This window comes from Capsicum annuum, chromosome 12 (assembly GCF_002878395.1).
Source record: "Capsicum annuum cultivar UCD-10X-F1 chromosome 12, UCD10Xv1.1, whole genome shotgun sequence".
Lineage (NCBI taxonomy): Eukaryota > Viridiplantae > Streptophyta > Magnoliopsida > Solanales > Solanaceae > Capsicum > Capsicum annuum.
In genome coordinates, this window is record NC_061122.1 from 225,511,623 (window position 1) to 225,533,335 (window position 21,713).

At 34.6% G+C, this 21,713-nt stretch overlaps 2 protein-coding genes across 3 annotated transcripts; one reads left to right on the forward strand and one right to left on the reverse strand.

Annotated features, from left to right (window-relative positions):
- The first annotated feature begins 1,496 nt into the window (after positions 1 to 1,496).
- Positions 1,497 to 5,682, forward strand: LOC107849577 (serine/threonine-protein kinase Aurora-2). Its single transcript, XM_016694133.2, has 9 exons — positions 1,497 to 1,659; positions 3,155 to 3,271; positions 3,683 to 3,829; positions 3,918 to 4,013; positions 4,285 to 4,380; positions 4,474 to 4,570; positions 4,735 to 4,852; positions 5,222 to 5,294; positions 5,380 to 5,682. Exons 1-9 carry the CDS (start codon positions 1,618 to 1,620, stop codon positions 5,479 to 5,481), a joined length of 888 nt encoding a protein of 295 aa, XP_016549619.1. The 5' UTR covers positions 1,497 to 1,617; the 3' UTR covers positions 5,482 to 5,682.
- A 580-nt stretch (positions 5,683 to 6,262) lies between these two features.
- LOC107850324 (ATP-dependent 6-phosphofructokinase 3) lies at positions 6,263 to 17,603 on the reverse strand. 2 transcript variants are annotated; one of them, XM_016694759.2, is made up of 14 exons: positions 17,433 to 17,570; positions 17,186 to 17,280; positions 15,432 to 15,478; positions 15,275 to 15,314; positions 14,299 to 14,361; positions 14,053 to 14,190; positions 11,691 to 11,849; positions 11,043 to 11,096; positions 10,492 to 10,560; positions 10,096 to 10,225; positions 9,456 to 9,724; positions 8,750 to 8,798; positions 8,485 to 8,639; positions 6,263 to 6,757 (listed from the first exon to the last, which is right to left on the reverse strand). In XM_016694759.2, exons 2-14 carry the CDS (start codon positions 17,261 to 17,263, stop codon positions 6,575 to 6,577), a joined length of 1,434 nt encoding a protein of 477 aa, XP_016550245.2. In that variant the 5' UTR covers positions 17,264 to 17,280; positions 17,433 to 17,570; the 3' UTR covers positions 6,263 to 6,574. The 2 variants fall into 2 exon arrangements, with proteins under 2 accessions (XP_016550245.2, XP_016550244.2); XM_016694758.2 differs by having other exon boundaries at positions 17,186 to 17,603.
- Positions 17,604 to 21,713: the final 4,110 nt, after the last annotated feature.

A 21,713-nucleotide genomic window follows, 5' to 3' on the forward strand; every position in this document is an offset into this window, starting at 1 on the left:
CCATTTCTTTAATAGAAAAAATCAAATCAACGTCAAATGCCTATTTTAAAAAAATAAAACACCCTAATTAGGGGGGTGCAAAAACCAAACCGATTAATAAAGCGAACCGATAAAATTTTTATTAGTTTATTGTTATTGGGTTAACAGTTTTTTAATGGTTTCATAAAAAAAATTATTGGGATATTAGTTCGGTTTGATTTTTTCTTATTGGGTTATTGGATAAACCGACAACCTAATAAGAATATAGTAAACTTCTATTTTACGCATATATATGTATATATTAGTTTAACTGCACGTGCCTTGCACGTATAATGTTTGACTATTTAAAATTAAATGATTTTGTTTATTGCGATGATTTTAAATAAAGTGTAAAAATTTAAATCACTTTTCAAAAATCTTTCACGCTTTAATAAAATAATGTAAACATAAATATATAAACATATATATTACCACTTGAAGTTTCAAGTGGTTGATGAATCATCACTTTTGCGTTTCCCATATGATACCTCTTTCCCTTGTTGCGTCAGGTTAAGAGAGACGCATCAATTTGAACCATATTTGTGTTACAATTATTATTATTTTTTTATATTTAAAATCTTTTTTATTTTTAAAATCTTATCTTTACAAAATCATTGATTACATACTTATTACGTATTTAAAACTTGTAAAAATCTGATACATTTAAAAATTTTCTTATTCTAACTGTTTTGCATTTATTTTTAGATTTTTTAAATATTCTTAAAATCAAATTTAGTTAATTTAGAATTTTTAAACTAATGAAAAAGGTATTAATGTTCATTAATTTTGATGATTTTTAATAAGAAAAAGTTTTATCATAAATATATTTAATTAATTTTCAACTCTTAAATTAGAAAAAAATAGTGAAATTCTAATGACTTCTAATAAGGAAAGGTCTTACCATAAATATATTTAATTAATTTTTAACTCTGAAATAATAAGAAAAATAGTGAAAAGACGATTTTGTCTAAAACAAAGACTTTTAACGAAGGGCAAAAGGTTCAAACAACATTTCTAAGGCCTTCACACTTTTAATATATTATAGATTATAGATATAGATAGATATAGATATAGATTATATATATATATATATATATATATATATATATATATATATATATATATATAATCATGCAGAATTCTGATTGTAACTTAGATTCGATTTTCTTTTCATGTTAGTTACTATTTTTTTTATTTTATGAGTTTTTTTTATCGGTTAAATAGAAAATCGAGCCGTTAAAGACTAAAAATTGATAAACTAAAAACCGATAAAAAATATCTTATTAATTTGATTATTGATTTAAAATATTTAGAAATAAAAAATCGATAAACCAAATCAACAATACATAAAATCAAATCGAATCGAATCGACCGATGCATAACAACCCTAATCTAACTCGATATTTTATTTAAGAAAAAACGTCATTGTCCCCATTGGCCCACATGTCATGTTTAATATGACCGTTACAGAAGGAAAGGGAAATCTTCTGCATTCAAAAAACAAATCACAAATTTCTTCTCCTTCACCTTCACCTTCACCTTCACCCATTTCTCTCTCTCTCTCCAAATATACAGACGCGCAAAAGAGGAGAGAGAAACATGGCGATCTCAACTGAGACTCCGCCACAACAACAACACAAGGTAAACATTTTTTTTTTCTGAACAATTTATTACTTGATCGTAACAAAAATGTCAATTTTGTTTTATCGCGAGCTTAGGTTTTTGTGGAATTTTATAACGTATTTGAGTTATTAATTATAATCGTTCTCTTTTTGTTCGATTGATTTCTATGAGCTTGAATTATTGATGATTTTGTGGAATCACATTGGGAGTAAAGAGCTTTTTTTTTTCTTTTTCAAATTTGGAGATTTTGATTTAATTGATCGGTATTCTAAAGAAATGGGAAATTTGAGCTGAACCTTAAGTTAACTGAGCACTAAAAAGGGTTTTAGTGCTGTGGATTAGGATTTTTTTCTGAACAAGTTATTACTTGATCAAAACAAAAAATGTCAATTTTGTTTTATCGCGAGCTTAGGTTTTTATGGAATTATTAACCTATTGAGTTATTAATTATAATCGTTCTCTTTTTGTTCGATTTATTTCTATGAGCTTGAATTATTGACGATTTTGTGGAATCACATTGGTAGTAAAGAGATTTTTTTATTTTTTTATTTTTTTCAAATTTGGAGATTTTAATTTAATTGATAGGTATTTTAAACATAAATGGGAAATTTTGAGGTGAACCTTCAGTTAACTGTCATTTAAAAAGGTTTTGGTGCTATGGACTGGGATTTTTCTCATGGGAAATTTTTGGCATGTTGTAGATGGATATGGATACGTTGACTTTGTTAATATTTGTTACTCAGTCCATTTCAAATGGAAGGGGAGCCTTGGAGTAACTTGGTAAAGTTACTGCCATGTGACCAGGAGGTCACAGGTTCAATCCTGGAAACAGCCTCTAGCAAAAATGCAAGGTAAGGCCGTGTAAAATGCATCCTTGTGGTGGGGCCTTTCCCGGACCCTGCCAGAAAGCAGAAGCTTTAGTCACTGGTCTGCCCTTCTTTTTTGTTTTACTCCGTTTCAATAATTTGGCCATATGTACTCTATAACTTTGGGCATGCACAAGTAGGCATCTAAACTTAAATAAAGTTGAACAAAGTAGACACATGCATCCAATGTGGCATTCTACATGGCAGTTCACGTCATACCTGACGTCCAAAGTTGTTCAATTTTATAGAAGCTTAAGTGTTTATTGTGCACACTCCAATGTTGGAAGGCATAGATACCAATTGAGGCCAAGTTAAAGGGCACATTTATGTATTATGCCGTTTTAATTTGTTTGTCGTACTTTTCTTTTTAATCCATTTAAAAAAGAACGTCTTTTCCTTTTTTTTTTGGGGGGGAGGCAACCTTTTTATTTCAACTTTCCATGTGATATGTTTAAGGCCACAACTTTCTTAAACTCCGTTCCAAGTTAAAACCGAGCAAACAAATTGAAATGGAGGGAGTATTCATTAGCCTGGACAGTGACCACGGATATGAAATGAAATTCTAAGAAGTTTTATGCTTTGAGTTTATTCAATAGAAATGTATGTCCATTTTTGCATAAATTTTCTTAGGATTTCAATTTTTGCAGGGTTCCTCTGAGGGTGCGGCGGTGGATCAAAAGAGATGGACTCTCAATGATTTTGACATTGGAAAGCCTCTTGGAAGAGGAAAATTTGGTCATGTATATTTAGCTAGGGAGAAAAGGGTTAGTACATAAAACCTCCAGTTTCGATGTTCTAGATTATTGGAATAGTTACTAGTTTTACTTTACTAATTATGCTTCACTGATTTGGTATTTGGACATATTCTTCATCTTGTGGTTTAGTCAGAAATTGTTAAGCATCTGATCTTCATCTTTCATTCTTCATGGAAATCTCTGTTTTTGGAGGAAAAAGGAAAAAAGAAATGTATATTACTTGGTTGGATGTTAACTTAAATTGTGTTATTGTGTCAGAAGAACTATTCGGATTTTAGTAAGTTCTTAGCTCATTGATCAAATCCTACCCTAATCTTAACTTCTATCCTTCTTCTGTTATACGTCTCTGCTTATCTAAATATACAATTCATACTACAAATGATAACACGAATGGTAATCTTAGTTGTTTCATGTAAACAGAGCAATCATATTGTTGCACTAAAAGTGCTTTTCAAGAACCAGCTGAAACAGTCCCAAGTCGAGCATCAGCTCCGTCGTGAGGTTGAAATACAAAGCCACCTTCGACATCCAAATATCCTGAGACTTTATGGTTACTTCTATGATCAGGTAGAATCCTACAATATAATGCTTTACTTGTTCAATTTGTTGCCTGAGAAGAATTTATAAGAGATTGATTATCGCATTATTATTGCAGAAACGGGTTTATTTGATTCTGGAATATGCTGCCAAGGGTGAACTCTATAAGGAGCTGCAAAAATGCAAATATTTTAGTGAAAGGCGTGCTGCAACTGTGAGTTCTTATTACACTGTTAGAGTCTTGCCGAAACATTACTGTGGAACCTTTGGGATTCCCTGTTATTCTTTTCCTTTTCAATTAGGGGATGAAAGAACGTGTCATCAGTTGGGAATTCTTTTTCTTTTGGACCTGTTTGCCTCGAGTCTGAGCAACTAGAATTATATGGATCTGTAACAGCTAAAGCGGTCTAACATGCTTTCTACTTTACCTGCTGTTATTAAATTGATCATAAGTTCTAAATCGTTTTGTAACTGGCATGGAACAGTATGTTGCATCATTGGCACGAGCCCTCATATACTGTCATGGGAAGCATGTGATACATAGAGATATTAAACCAGAGAACCTTTTGGTTGGTGCGCAGGTACTTAATTAGCATTGCATTTCATGATTTGCTTTGATGTAAAATGGGCCAAAGGGTGTATTAACTGTATTTTTCATGATTTTCTTCTATTAGGGTGAGCTTAAAATTGCAGACTTTGGTTGGTCTGTGCACACCTTCAATCGCAGACGCACCATGTGTGGCACTCTAGACTATTTGCCACCTGAAATGGGTAAACACACTATACCTGATGTACCTTTATGTTCCAGTGGCCCGATGCAAATAATCTTTTCTCAAAGTGTTTTTTCTGTGCTAACCTTCACATGCCCTGCTTGATTTTGTCAAAGCAAGCCTAACTAAATTACCTATGTGATTGTTGATTGCTGAATATTGCAGTTGAAAGTGTGGAGCATGACGCAAATGTGGACATTTGGAGTCTTGGTATTCTCTGCTATGAGTTCCTATATGGGGTGCCCCCATTTGAAGCAAAGGAACACTCAGACACATATAGAAGGTAAACTTTCTCACCAAGTGGAAACTATTAAGAGTTGCTCTCTTTATGAGGAATATAAAACTGAAAAGCAAAAGAGAGAAATTGTCACATTGGTTTTTCGATTTGGCTGGAAAAAACAAGCAGTACCAAAACTTGTTTGTCTATCAAACTCGGCCATTTATCTCAACTTTAAATAGAATTTGGAGTTTGAAAAAACAGGTTTAAGGAGTTTCTACTCAGAAAACTTCAACTTTGTTTTCTTGTCCAAACACAACTTCAACTTTCAAATTCTCTTTCTCATCTCAACTTCAAACGTTAAATTGTTTCAAATCTCAACCAAATAATGTCCAAACGCTTTCTAATTATCCTGGTTTATGATAACGTACACAGGATTGTGCAAGTGGATCTTAAATTTCCTTCTAGACCGGTAGTTTCATCAGCTGCAAAGGATCTTATCACTCAGGTAATTTTCAAAACCATCAGCTGATTTTCAGATAGGCTACTATACTTATGTTTCAGCTAGACTGTGATATTATGTGGAATAGCAGATGCTAGTCAAGGATTCATCGCAACGTCTTCCCCTGAAGAAGTTACTTGAGCATCCATGGATTGTGCAGAATGCAGAACCTTCTGGTGTTTATAGGGGTTGATGAATACTTTCTTATACCATACTACTACACTTTTTTTTAATTTTTTAAGAAGCCTTCAATGAGATAGGATAAAAGCATCGTCATACAAAATGAAAAATTACTTGGGAGCTGTAATATAAAACATTTGACATGTAATCACTTTGTATGGTTTACCTGTGTTTCCTGAAAATAAGAAGAATTACTCAACTGTTTTGTAGCTAATTTAGTCATTTTTCATTCTTTTCTAGATGTCTTGTCATTTAGATGTTTGAGAATGGATGTAATTCAGCTCGAATAAAGTGAACTTCTTACGAATTAAGGTAGATACGGTTTTGTCCTCTTTTTAGAAGTTGGTGCAAATATGACTCGAATTTAATAGATGCGCACCTCTAGTTTCTCGAAGGTACCTATTACCTCCTGTTAGTTAGCATAAGTATTGAATAACTTTATCCACCGTGTCATTCAGCTCGAATGAAGTGAGCTTTTTACTAAATTGACTGTATGAGTATAAATTACTTCAAGGTAGATATGATGTTGTCCTCTTTCTAGAAGTTGGTGCAAGTATGACTCGAATTTAATAGATGTGCATCTAAACTAGTTCCTTGAAAGTACCTATTACCTCCTGCTAGCGTAAGTATCTAGTAACTTTATCCACCATATATCATGCCATTTCACGTTCGCAATTTTTTTTAAAAAAGGTCGTTTACGTATCAAAGAAGCTCTCTTCTCATTTAAGTAGTAAAAATGATTACTTTCTTCTAGGTATCTAGTTAAATGGCAAAAATTCTACCTCTACTGCTGATTTCTGATAAAATATGACTATTTAAGATCTCAAAAGACCATTCAGCCACACAAGGTTTATCATTTATGTGCATTGCAATTTTCTCACTACTTAACTTTATTACAAAATTAGGACTCTAGATGAATCAGGCAGCAACACATCAGTTAGTACTGCCCACATCTGATGCAGAAGATCCCAAAACCTTCAAAACCAGTAAGTTCCTGGGACTGTTTTATAAAGGCACAGGGGTAAGCATCAAAGCTTCAAAGGCACCACCAAGATGATGAAAAACGGAATTACTTCAGCGTTGTTCAAGCGCGTTATTACAGTGTGTCAATGACCTGAGTTCTCATGTACATTGTTATCCCCATCCAACAGTTGAGTTTGTTGCTGCTCCTCATTTTTAACCTCTTCAAGATCTTTCGGGCGCAAGAAGCTTGGCTGATTGGTTGACGAAAGAAGACGTGCCCACATCCTGTCAGTTATAACCACCATATTTTGTTTCTCGGTGATACGCTGCAAACAAAAATGTCGGGTTAAATTTAAACATATACGATATGTGCATCCACAGAGATAAGAATTCAAGGGATCAGAGAGGGATGTAACATCCAACTTGGGAAGCTTGGTACCGCTAGTAGTAGGGGTGGCTGAAGGATGAGAATCAAGCATGTCTGCACGAGGCAAGAAAGCATATTTCTGATGGGTTAGGTCACCACACATATAATAGTCGGTCATCAATTGGAGGCGAGCAGGATGGTGATGAATTACGATTGGTCTAAATATTCGACCAGCAATTTATTGTGGCCTTCCCAGAACGCCCATATAGACTAAGACCTTATTCACACAGCGAAGAAAGGCTGAGTGGAAGGGGCAGTCAGCTGGCTGCTTCTTTGCTATACGCTTTGCTTTGCTTTATTTTTTAGAAGAAAAAGACCATATGAGAGTGAAGGCTTTCAACCTTCATAGCAAATCAAATGTGCTTTTGGAAGCGTGACAGAGTAGGTGAATAAAGGAGGTAGTAAATAGAATTGGACTTGTAACTGCAGTCTACACCATGGCAATGACTGCTTTGGGTTTCAGATGCAATGACTATCGGCTACTATTTATATAGATTATGCCAACTGAAATTAGAAAACTCAAGATCTATATTTCCTTTAACCTCAAAAAAAGAGTAAAGCTACTGACTAACATTCTAATAAAAGGAGATGCACCGACTCACACTACAGACTTGTAAAGACTTATGAATTCAATAACACCAACATACATGTGCAGATGTTCTTATTTAACATCATAGAAATACGTCTTTAATCAATAATAGGACAAAATTATCCAGTGACTGCGTCACCATGTCGAACGTCTCTCTTCGAACGAGGGAAGCTTGAGAAAAACTAAACGAGGAGTCCAGATGCATATGACCGGAGAACTGATCATAAAGTAGAAGATTGAAAGAATTTTAGAAGCAGTTGGACCCTTGACCTAAAATGAGAGTTTCCACTATTGAATCGGAAGCTGATAAAGAAAAGCACATAAAATATCAGCACCGTGTTCTTGAAGGCATTCGTAACTCGTAAGGTTGTCTACACACGTGCACATATGCTTAGAGAAGAGCTGATTCTTGCTGTCTCGAGGCAGTCGATATGAAGAACTGGTGACATTTTTGTCTTTTGCCAATTCTAATGTGTCTTCTGTTGGGTACTTTTTGCCAATGCAGAAAGAGGATGTTTGAATGGGTAAAGTTAATATAGGATATATATTAGCAACCAATATCATATTTGCATGGAAAGGAGACTTGGTAATTTCATGTTGTTTAACCCCCAACCCCAAGAAAAACCATTATTATGTAACCTAATTTTTTAAATTTTCATGGTTTTGGACCTTTTGTGAGCACTTTTTTCCATTAATAACTCAAATAACTAAAGATGACAAAAATTACTCCCTCCGTCCTAATTTATGTGGCACTGTTTAACTTTGCACTAAGTTTAAGAAAGCTTGGATGACTTTTGAAATTCATAGTTGATATCCGCATGACATTCACCATCGTGACATTCTCGCCGAACCTTACACATTCCCTTCAAAAGCTCTGTAGTTTGAAAAAAGTAATTGTTATCACAAGCAGCTAGGGCCCAAGCTGAACCTTGAGAGGCGCAGGTATGGAAATTCTCGAGATCATTTCCATTGAAAAGACAAGTCTATGCAGAACAACTTACACTGAATGGAATACAAGTCGATGCAGAACTACTTACGCTGAATGGAATATAAGTCTGGCGACCATTGACAAGCCCTGAGGTGTAACCTGTGTAGCCTGCCATTGCTCCATGAACACAACTTTGAGCAAGAAGAGTGCAATATACATTATCAGAGGCGTTACTTGGAACAGCACGAATCATGTAAGTCGGATCTGAAAAAAAAAAATGGATTAGCTTGATATATTTCACAACAAATCCACTAATTTTTGTTTTGTTTTTTGGATAAAGAACAAATCCACTTATGACGGCTGAAATTTCATACCTATATATTTAAGAGTAATTGGCATCTTAGGGTTTTTAGCAAAATGATCCTACAAGAAAACAAAGTGGTGAGTATAACAGTAGAAGACAAAATAGTTCCTCTCTCATTCAACTCAACCATGATTTCTCCATATACTAAGAATATAACTAAACACCATGTTTGAATGTTTATGCCAGTGGGGATGACATTGGGCAATGTAAGACTTCTGCAGATTGCTAAGAAAATTTTCATAACATAAATCAGAATGTTCAATAAAAATTTGTAGATCCAACCACCTTTCATCAATTACACCAACGGACTCAGTTCTGATAGATACGTATAACAGCAATACATTTACGAAAAAATATCTGTAAACAAATTCATTTAAATATATAACAAAGTAAAGATATAAACATAACACTATAATGCATAAGCTATTTCCTTACCATAACTCAAATGGAAATTTCTTTGTTACAGCCGTTGCCTATCAGTGATGTAGTGGTTATTATTTGGCAGAAGTAATAATGTGGTACAAGTTCTTTCATCTTATTTAAACCTAAATATTTTCCATTTTTCTAGAAATAGGGTAGAAGTTGAATGTCATACTACTTCGTAATCTGCATGCTAAAATGGAAACAAGCACGCTTGCAGACAGACTTACAGACAGATATTTCCCGGTTTAACAAGATATTTAAAGTAGAATTCCATGAGTTTTTCCAACCATTACCCTGATTTTCTGGGAAATCCACAAACCAACATCTTGGAGAAGCTTGTTCCCCGAAGCATCTTGTTCGTTTTTGGCATGCGCATTCTCTTCTGCAAGAAGTTCTTGTCCTGCTCCTTCGGCTATCACAATAACCATGTGCCCATTTTCTTTGAGCCGTTTGTCAACGTATTCGAAGAGTCCACCATCTCCTTCAAGATAAAAGGGTGACTCTGGAATTAAACAGAGATCAACATCTCTGCTCGCCAAAGTGGCATACATTGCGATGAATCCTGCAACCAAATTCCCAGAAAATTGTACTAAGCCTGAAATTTTTTTAAAAAAGATGCTTCATCGGCATCGTTTCTGAGATCACTGCAAATATTATAAGTCATTCTCCACGTCAAAATGATTGTCCTAAAGGTTAGATAAACTCAATTTATAATTTATTACCATTAATGCTTCAACCAATCTAATGACTAGTTCGCAGCTACTGACTGAGAAGCGGTAATTTTTTAAGAGCAGGATTAACTGACACCGTGCAAGAGATGTTACGCAGCAGAGACGGACAAAACATGCTCTCCATAAGAACTTGGAAAAAAACTTGTCATAACTAGCCTATTGACTATGGGTAAAAAGATTTCAAGGTCAAGGTGCACAATACCACTATAGCGCCCCATGAGCTTCACCACACCAATACCATTCTCAGCACTTTCAGCTTCAACATGAGCTGCATTAATGGCACGTTGAGCCTCCTCTACAGCAGTATCAAAACCAAATGATTTGTCGATAACCTGAAAACAGAGAAAAGTTCTATTTTCACAGAACAGCAGCTAAAAATGAAGAGCTCAATTTGCCTTGATCAAATAAGATATGATACTTTCAAAAATGAGGCTTTTGAAGACATAATATTAAGTAATGTGCAGCAGGATACATTAATGTTCTCATTTGCAAGAAACATCATTATCAATTGGATGGAAATGATTCCAGGAATTTATTAAACAATTTATTAGATGGAAATGAAAAAAGATCAATTGGATTTTGAAGAGATGTGAATTACAGGAATATCATTATCAATTGTCTTGGGGATTCCAGCAACAATTACTTTGAGACCGCGCCGCCTAATTTCCTGCAAAATGACAGTATGGATTCTAATAAGCTTGACAGAGGATAAGTATCCTTACATCAATCTAAGTATTGAGAATAACCAAAACAAGGACCATATCACGAGTCAAAATCAGATGCTATGAAGCATAAGGTAAAGCATATAAAAATGGCTGTTTGGCTATTATTGGCAAAAAGTAGAATACATAGGCACCATCCAATCTGATTTTGAAAAATCATACTAAAACAACAGGTGACTTCATTCAAGATGATGACAACATGTAATACAGGCTGTAACAGGTGACTTCATTCAAGAGAGATTGTTAAGTGATTAAATCCCTTCAACAACCTAATAAAAGAATTGGTTTAGAAAACTTTGAGCAGAGTGCAAAAAGCTCAGCAAGAGAATACAGTCCATGAGCACCTTGTTGCCCTCAAAATGAAAATATTTGAGCTGGCATCTTTACAATCTTGTAGCTGGCCTTCTTATTTGCTGAACTAACATACCTCATATATTACAGCTGCTCCTTTTTGAGTTCCATCACCACCGATTATATAAACCTGGACCAGTAAAAATACGATTTATAGCGACTGGAGTGAGAAAACCACGCACAAAACATTTTGTAATGAGAGAGAAGGTTGGCCCAAGAGGACGCTGACTTTTCTTTTTACCAAGTAAATGTATTTCATTAATGACATGGACAAAAAACTGCATGTGTACACTAAATATACTGAAAGGTAAAGAACCAACAAAAAGATATGGTTCTATACAAACGCTACCCAATCTTCTCTGCAACAAGGAACTTCATGGGTGCACCAATTTCATCCCTAAAGGTACAAGGATCATACTGTTTGTGACAAAACTGAAATTCTATCCTAAAGCCCTTTTCTCGCTCTCTTCTTTTCCACATAAAGTCTTTTGCATGAATAGAACATTCAGCTCATAGAAGCCCAACTTACTTCACCCCTAAAAAGGATTTTCATGGCGAGTATAGCTCTTCATTAATAAGCTGCGTTTGCAGAAGGTAGGAAAATCGTAGTTTGAATGATGAGGGATGAATGAAGAAAATGTATTCTACCATTTACCACACCTATTTAAGGACAACGCAACCCCCAAAAAAAATCTGTTTATGGAAAGTCTCGCACTAGAGGTACCTGATTAATTCCACGGTCCTGTATGCTGTCAACAATCTTTGTTTTATCATGGCCTCCTCGTGATGTTCCAAGAATTGTACCACCACGTTTATGAATGTCATTAACAATCTTTGGTGTCAAAGTGATGATATTCTTTGAATAGAAGCCCCTGTAACCTCCCTTCGAAAAAGAATTACAGTATCAGCTGCCAATGAAGTTCCATATAAAACTTTGCCAACAGGAGGATGAGAAAACAGAATAAAAGAGTAAGCACATATGGTGCCATATCAATCTCCAATAGTCAAATGTTAATATTAAATAGCCAAACAAAGATTTTAAGAAAAACACAGTAATAAGAATCTGCTTTAATATCTAAACTTGCCAGTTGCCACATGTAGCAAATTGCCCTGGTACCAGTGTTACCTAAAAGGCAGGGAGATTCAAGAAAGAATCTGAGTTTCTAGGAGCTGGACAGGAGCTTAACGGAGAAACTCGAGTTATTCAGCTTTGGTGGATGAAAAGATAGACGATGAAGATTAGAATTCAGTGGCAACCTTGTAGTATATTCAATTGATGATTGAATCTGTTATGATACAATGCCTTCTATAGAAATGAGAAAGAATCTAATTTACTAAATGCTTTTAACCAATTCAACAGCTTGTACCAAATTGCTAATATGGCAAAGGTAACTAACTTGACCAGCTGATTCATTTTCATGTAACAGTACTCCCTGATGCAAGGAGATCCTTGAACTCAAGGATCAAAAATGAGGAAACCTTGTTGTCAATGCATTAAAGAATTCTCAAGTAGCATGATCAGCTGATTTTTGCTTCGACAATAACTTCTGCTGAAACCATCGGCAATTGATTCCACAATGTTGTTCAGTAGATCCTTAGTTGTAATTCTCTCAGGCATTTTCCCACCCACTCCACCAAGGTTAAATCCAACAACAACAACAAACCCAGTGTATTCCCACACAGTGGGGTCTGAGGAGGGTAAGATGTACGCAGTCCATACCACTACCTCCGGAGAGGTAGCAAGGCTGTTTCCGATAGACCCCCGGCTCAAGACAGAGAATAATAAACAAATTCATAATAAAAGCATAAAACACCAAGGTTAAATCCATTTTCATAATATTCATGCGTCCATCTCGAGCTATTGATGACTGCAAAAGGTCATTCATTCTGCCCAGAGGATGCCGTCTCTTCAACTGTAGGACTTGTGTTTCTGAATAAAGGGCCAGGAGAGTGGAATAACATAAACAACTGATTACCTCCATTCTCCATATTCTGTGCAAAAGATGTCTAACTCGTAGTTCCAAGTGAAGGCGTAGAAACTGAATACATCCCTTCACCTTAGATCACCCTTGTTCTCAAAAGTGAAATATGAACTAGAGATTGACAATTGATGAGTTCTAAATGTGCACCAATATGAAAGCTTACAAGGTACATCATATGGTCATACCTTCTCATCCTCAAAATTATTGCTTTCTTGTTCCCAATCACATCCCAAGTCGACAATGATAAAAATCCATCAATCCACACTTCTACGCTTTCCTCAGCAATTAGTTTTAGTCTTTCCTCTGTTATTAGAAAGAGTGATTTCTCAATCTTTTCACATGGGCAGGTCTTCTTATTACTCTCCAAGTTTAAACAAATCACAGGAAGTCATGATCTTGGAAAGAATTGTATCAAAACGAGCTTGCCATGAGAGCACTTCTTTCCAAGCAGCTCTTGAGTAAGCATCACAAGTTTTGCTGTTATATGCATTTTCCCCCCTGGAAATCAAATTCGATCATATTTGAGTTCAAAGAATTGTTGTTGGCACCAATTCCCATTGCTTTGCACCAATTCCATTATGCTTCTCCTTCTCATTATTCGAAATCATATTCTCGTATTCCAACATGAAAGCATTACAATAATTCACATTAAAATAACCAAGCAGAATAGGGTATGAAGAAGCCAAAGGTACAAAGTCAGATATCATATTATTCCTTGACATTCTATTTCTCTCAGGGATTCGATCGAATCCGAGTTTCTAGGAGCTGGACAGGAGTTTAATGGAGAAGCTTGAGTAATTCAGCTATGGTGAGTGAAAAGATAGAAGATGAAGATTAGAATTCCAGTAGTAACCTTGTAGTATATTCAATTGATGATTGAATCTGTAATGATACAAAGCCTTTTCTAGAAATGAGAAAGAATATAATTTGATAGTTGCTTTTAACCAATTCAACAGCCCCTAACTAACTGTTAATATGGCAAAGCTAACTAACTTGACCAGCTGATTCATTTCAGTGTAACAACCAGATGCTGCAGTAAATGATAAGAAGCAATCTAACAGAATCCCTAATCAAGCATAAAAGTTGGAAGTTCAAACAACTTACATCAATTCCATAGACTTTGCTGACCCCATACATATAATCAAGGCTATGTACAATTTCTCTGATCACTGTGTTTAGCCCTGGGCACAAACCACCACAAGTTACAATACAAGCACGAACATCATCCGAACTGAAATACACCTGAGCAACAAATAAGCACGCTCCTCAGTGAAAAATCCTACGTTCATGCTTAACTGATTCATGATAAAAAGAGAATTGCATCCTGCCCCTCAAGAGGAAAGTACATACCTTCTGACGGGGACCAGCACGCCGGAAATGCACCCCTCTAGGACTGTCCTTGTGAACAACAACCTGGAAAGAGATTTAAACATTACTTCAAGGAAGAGGACTCAGAAAAACTCTCTCCAATACAAGTTCCCCTGGTACCTAAATGGAAAGACAACGTAGCATGGGAATATAAAGATAAGGAAGGTGTTCAATCCATGAAAGAGAACATAATAAAGAAATACTCCCTCCGTTTCACAATGAGTTAATTGTTGGATTTTGGCACACATATTAAGAAAAAAAAGTGAAGACATAAATTTATCATGTTTTTCCATTTTTACCCTCTTCAAAAAGCAAAGACACATGATACATCACTCCCAATGCACATTTAATGAAGGGTAAATTTGGAAAAAATTTCCAACATTTACCTTGTATTGTGAACCATTCACTTATTTTGAAACATAAAAAATACTCCAACAATTCACTTATTATGGAAAGTAATTTTTAAGCCTTCTTAACTGCTATATCACATTGGAAACTACTGAAAAGACTAAAAAAATGAGAAGTAGTACAGAGTACTGTTTGTAGGCATTCTGAAGAGCCAGATCAGCTCATCAGCAAGTTCTTTTTTCAGCTATATAATGGAGTAAATTCTCTAACTTTTGCCATATACCACGATTTTGTTTATCCTTTAAGGATTCCATTTCAAAACTTGAAGACTGTTTCCTGAGATGTAATCTGTGGCAATGGTGAAATAACGAAGTGTGCATACGCAATGCAGAACCATTAGACAGGTCAAATTCAACTAAATATGGATCTCCATTTTTTGAAACTAAGATTTAAGTATAATGGTCCTTACTATTTCAACTGAACATTGAAGTATAATGAAACTAATTTGTCTTAGTATTTCAACTGAACATTGAACATTTTTTGGGGTATACCATTTTTTTGTTTGCAGAGGATTTTAGACCCATGGAACAAGTTAAGAAGCAGGACTCACCTTTTCGGGGACAGTATCATCCATGTCAACAAAATACTGCCTGAAACACAATGAAAGTTCATAACTTGTTACGTCTGAAATGCACAAATAATAAACTGTAAAATAACTGCCATGTTAGCTTGAAGCATAACAAAAGAATTTTTGGTGATAGACTCACTTCACAACTGAATATGCAGGATTTGACCGCAAAGGATTGTCATATGTCTGCCGTCAAGCAACAAAATGAAAAGAAGTTCAATTAACAAACATATCAGCATCCAGCACAACGGACATAAAGGTTGGCAGTATAAAATAAGTAAGACCTATAAGAGCCAAAACTGAACCATTATGTGCAACACTTACAAAAACTGGTAGAACAAGACGAACTGAGAATAGTATGTTACTCAGCTACATGCGCACATCCAAGATATTCAAAATGATGACAAAAGGGTTTCTTTCCAAAAACGAAATGCAGATTGAAAATAAGCCTGAGAGAACATGCGTACTTCATGGATAACATACTTCTATAGCCAGCTCTCCAAGTACACAAGTACATGACGTTTAAAGTTATCAATAAATTTCAAAAATTCACTCTCAAAATTAGCGCGGTCATTCAGTTCACCACAACATAAAACATATTCTTAACTGCAACTCAAAAGGGAAAGAAAAATTGACACACTATACATTTAATCAGAAAATCCACTATTCCAACTTTGAAAGATAACTACCCCCGTGTGTGGCTTAGCGGTCAATCATGCCCAGCAGAGAGCAAAAAACACAAGGTGATTTCTTCACCTCTATCCTAGACTTGATGGCCAAAGTCACCTGGTACCTATTGTGAATAGTCGAGTTGTGCTTAAGCTTGCCAAGAAAACACAGTTTTAAAAAATAAAATAAAAATAAAAAATAACTACCATCCGCGTGGCCTAGTGGTCAATGGAGTGGTTTGAGAACCACGCAGTCTCATGCTCAGCAGAGAGCAAAAAACAAAAGGTGATTTCTTAACCTCTATCCTAGCCTTGATGGACAGAGTCACCCGGTAGCTATTGCTGATAGTCAATCAAGATGTGCTTAAGCTTGCCCGGATACCACAACAACAACAACAACAACAACAAAAAACCCAGTATATTCCCACAAAGTGGGATCTGGTGAGGGTAAGATGTACGCAGTCCATACCGCTACTTCCGAAGAAGTAGAGAGGTTGTTTTCGATAGAGCCCCGGCTCAAGACATAGAATAGTAAATAAAGTCGTAATAAAACATGAAACAGGATGGATGGAATAACAGAAATAAGAAATAAGACACCCACATAGTAATACCATACACACACAAACCAAAGACACCAACCACACCCAAACTCTCCTAACAAGCAGCTCCTACCTATGGACACAATCCCAAGATTACTAGCCCATCTACACCAAAGATCTCCTAACTACTTGCTACGACTCACCCATATACACTAAGCCTTCTAAACTAATCTGTGACCTCCATACCTTCCTAAGATAGTCATGGGTCATGTCCTCATCAGTAAGTTAGTCAATGGAGTGGTTTGTGAACCACGAGGTCTCATGCACAGCACGAGACCAAAAAAACACAAGGTGATTTCTTCACCTCTATCCTATTCTTGATGGACAGAGTCACCTCGTACCTATTGCTGACTCAACGGCTAACTCGTGATGCGTGGTTTCTATAGGCACGCATCCCTATGCACATCCCCCATCACCCCATCAACTTTTCTTTCAACATTTTTGGATGGATCAAGGTAAGTACAAACAACACACAATACAATACAATAACTCAACAAACTCAATCAATTAACACTACAAAATAATAAAAATAAAAATACAACACACAAAACACATGCATATCCAAAATCATTCATACATAATTTTTAATTTGAATTAATATAAACAGGTAGAAAGAGAATAGTTACAGTAAGATCAGGGATGTAATCAGTCAAATGAGGAACATCTTCAAGTACATATCCACATTCCCCTTTCACCACCTTCATTTGATAATTATTACTCTCTGTTCCCATCTCAACAACAACAACAACAAACAAACAATAAGATCCTTAATAAAAACAAACAAAATATGTAAGATTTAAGTCAACCAAATACACAAGGAAGATTCGTTATTTTTTTTTGGTTTGTGTAAGAAGAAACTGGAATGTACAGTACACGTGAATTTGGGATTCTCTTTTTATCACCGCTTAATAAATCAAAAAGCGATTCCTAATTTCGAAAAGACAATTCAACTTTTTATTACTATTACTCTCTCCATTCAATAATACTTATTTATATTATTAAAAATATAATAATATAATATTAATATTATAAATTTATATTATTTATTATTTCTTATGCACACTACTATTATATTATTTATTTATTTATTACAGAAAGCGTGAAAACAGACGGCTACGGGGGAGATGGTCGGTTGACGACAATTATCATATAGTATAATAATAATAATAATCACTAATTTTTCTGTTTGCATAAATTAATTACACTATGTAATAATTAATGATAAAAAGTTACTACTGCAAACGACGGTTTGACCCACCAAACTTTTCACGTAATATAAGTGATGTTTTAAAAAAAAAAAAAATTATAAAAATTTATTATATATAGTTTTATTTTATATTTTTATAAGAGGCGTTCTCATCAAAACTTGGATTTACGATTTCTGATCATATGATAGCAATTTTCTTAATTATTTCAGGACCTTAATTCTATAAAAGAAAAAACTACTTATGCATAGATTTTGGGTGTTTTCGATGGGAAGAAAAATGTGATTGTTGTAAATGAGTGAGGGTTTTTTTAAAAAAAAATATTTGGCCCGTAAATAAAAAAATATTATTACAAAAATACTTATATATAATTTAAATAAATATTTTGGGATTGAGGTGTGAAACTTTGAGATGTTCGAGATGAAGACGATGTGCATTAGAGAGTGGAGAAGATACAATTAATGTGAAATGTTATTCGTAGAATTGGTTCTCGTTACTTTTAAGAGAAATCATTTTTCTTAATTCAACTCGACCCCGATCTCGATCCTTATCCTAATTTAGTCCACGATCGAGGACCCAACTTTAGATCCCCACCCTTATTCTAACTTAGTCCATAATTGAGGACCCAACTTTAGATCCCGACCTATATCAACTATATTTTTAATTCGACACCCGACTTTTGATCTCGATACGAGAGCCAGCTCCTAATCTTGCCCTTGACCCAAGACTTGACTCTGACCTTAAAGTTAAGGTCAGAGTCAGTTCCCAAATTTAGGTCAGTTAGAGTTAGAAGTTTGGATTTAGGCGTCAGAATCGAGCCTTCTAATTCGATTAAACAGTAACAAAATAAGAAGGAAACAGTTTGTTTTGGGACAATTTTCTGGTTTTTTATATAACTAAAATGGAATTCGAAAACACAGGAATGAAAAACTAAATGAAATTGAAAACTAGATTTAACTAGATAGCCACCATGGAATCCGAAATTTGTAATAGAAAAAGATAGATTTATAAATGGGTAAGGAGTGGAGAAGAAGAACAAAGGGAATCTGGAAGAACACAAGGTGAGAGAAATACCAGTAATTGTTTGTCTTCTCTCTCCTGGTTGTTGTGTTTTAATAGCCTTGGAGATGAGTTGGCAGTTTTTAAGCTGGCATCATCTGGACCCTCAAGGTTCGCTAATTCTCATCTAATCCTAGCCATTTATTCTCTTCAATTACCTCTACTACCTTTAACAGTAATAACTGAAATTCAAAATGAGTGATGACCATGACATACCGCCCCCTTTTTATTCAATCCTTGACCTCAAGGATTGGCATCAAAATGTGGAAATTTCACCTTGAGGTCATCATAGTCCTCCCAAGAAACATCTTCTGAAGCCAAGTTATACCACTGCACAAGCACCTTAACAGCAGCTGAGTTACCTCTTTTGAACAATTGTCTCTGTAGAATAGTAGTAGGTTGCACCAACATTTGACCCTCTTCATTAATGATAGGCATATTTGTCTGGACAACAACATGGCTACTCAACTTCTTTTTTAGCAAAGAAACATGGCATACTGGATGTATTTTGGAAGTAGGTGGTAGCTGTAATTTGTAAGCAACTTGACCCACTTTGCTGATCACCTGATAAGGGTCAAAATACTTAGAACACAATTTTAAAGTCTTCCTGACAGCAATGGAAGATTGTCTATATGGTTGTAGTTTCAGGTAAACTAGATCTCCCACTTGAAACACTCGTTCAGATCTTCTATTGTCAGCAAACAACTTCATTCTCTCTTGAGCTTTGTGAAGATTATCCTTTAAAAGCTGTAACATTTGTTGTCTCCTCGTCATTGCATCATCAGTAGCTGGAAACATAGTTTCTAATAAGGGTCCATGGATAGTTGTGGGGGTGAGAAACCATATAGAGCTTCAAAAGGGGTGCATTGCAAACTAGAATGGTAATTTGTATTGTACCACCATCTGCAAAATGTAACCAACCCTTCTATTGTTTAGGCCTATGACTGGTCATACATCTGAGGTAAGTCTTAATGCATATGTTGACTCTTTCTGTTTGACCGTCTGTTTGAGGGTGGTAGGCTGAGCTGTATAGAAGTTGTGTTCCTTTGAGTTTAAACAAGGCTTGCCAAAAATTGCTCAAAAAGATCTTATCTCGATCAGTAACTATAGTTGAGAGTGCGGTCTCGGGTTGGAATTGAGGTTAGGTATTAGATCCATGTTGGAAGTCGGGGTTCGATGATACATGTCAAGAGTAGAGTCTGAATTGAGAGTTGAATTTCAAATCGGGTTCTGAGTCGATGTTGAATCTGGGATCGGAGTCAAAATTAGGTCTCATATCAACTTTGTGGTTGAATCACAGATTGTGACTAGGGGCGATTGTCGTGTTTCGAATTAGGACGAGACCAAAGTTTGATCGAGATTACATTTTAAATCAAAATTTACATCAGATTCATCTCTCAAATTTATATTAAGGTAAACAAAAAAAAGATTCAAATTTGTGTTAATATATGAGGTGTGAATCCAATCAATATATATATATATATATATAAAGAGAAACATAAAGAGGATGGTGTGATACCTCTCTACGGCCTCCAATACTATTTATCTTTTTAAATTTTTTTTTTTATCATTCTTTTTATTAATTAATTTGTTTATCAATTAAAAAAATCATATCATATTTACTACATTTAATTATATCTCATGGGTTATAAGAAAACCTCCAACTATTTGTATTCTCTATTTAATAAAATATCTTCTTAGCTACTTGATAAATCTATAAATAACAATAATCTATAAAGTTTTTGGATGCTCATTTCCATTTCTCCTCCTTTTTTATTAGTATATATTTTTTTCTCCTTTTCAAACTTTTTTGTCATTGTTTTCATCAATCATGTGTTCAATAATCAAAAGAGAGGGCATTGAAAACGTGATTCACAATATGGCTAATATGATGAACATTATAAATATATTATCAAAGTTTCTTCTTGTGTAATAAGAACCAAACACAAGTTCACCAAGGATGAAGAAGAATGTTTTATGGTGGTACAAAATTCATCAAAGAAAAAATGATCAAATTAATTTCGTATAAGTTTATTGTCAAAACGAAGAAGAATGTATAATGCATCTAGAGAGATGGCCAAATTAATTTAGAAAAATAGAATTTTTTTAATGGTTTAATAATAATAGAGATACACGAATTCGTGCTTATTGTAAATTTGTCGAATAACTATTTCACCAAATAAAAGATGTACTATTCAATAAAAAAATTTATTATAAAGTTTTACACTTTGTTTATATTAATTATTTTGTTTCTAACATGCCTTGGAAACAGTCTCTGACAGAAATGTAAGGTAAGGTTGCGTACGATACACCCTTGCACCGGGCTGCCCTTTTTTATTTTGTTTCTAACATAAAACTTAATTGATATATTATTATATAAGCGTTTATCTTTAAATATGCAATCTTTATTTATATATAAATGCGTTTTATTAGAAGATGATGTATATAGTTGTTTGACCAAAAATTTATATTTTGTGTTTTTTTTTTCTGCTTTTCAATTTTATTTTTTTTCAAAGTAAATTTCGTGTTCTCAAATTTTATTTTATTTATTTTATTTTATGCTTCATTATAAATTTCAAGAACTACTTTGTTAATCCTCTTAATTATTCCTCATCTTTTCCTCTTCTTTTTATTGATCCATTTTGATAATATTTTTGTATGATCTATTCTCTATCTTGAACCGAGGGTCTATTGGAAACAATCTCTTTACTTCTTTGGAGGTAGCGGTATGAACTACGTACATTTTACACTTTCTAGACACCATTTTTGTGGGAATATACTGGATTTGTTGTTGTTGTTTTGTATGATCATAATAATAATCATCATAACAATAATTTTTTATCATCATGTATTTCAGGTACAGAAAGAGGAAGGAAAGTTTCCTACCAAT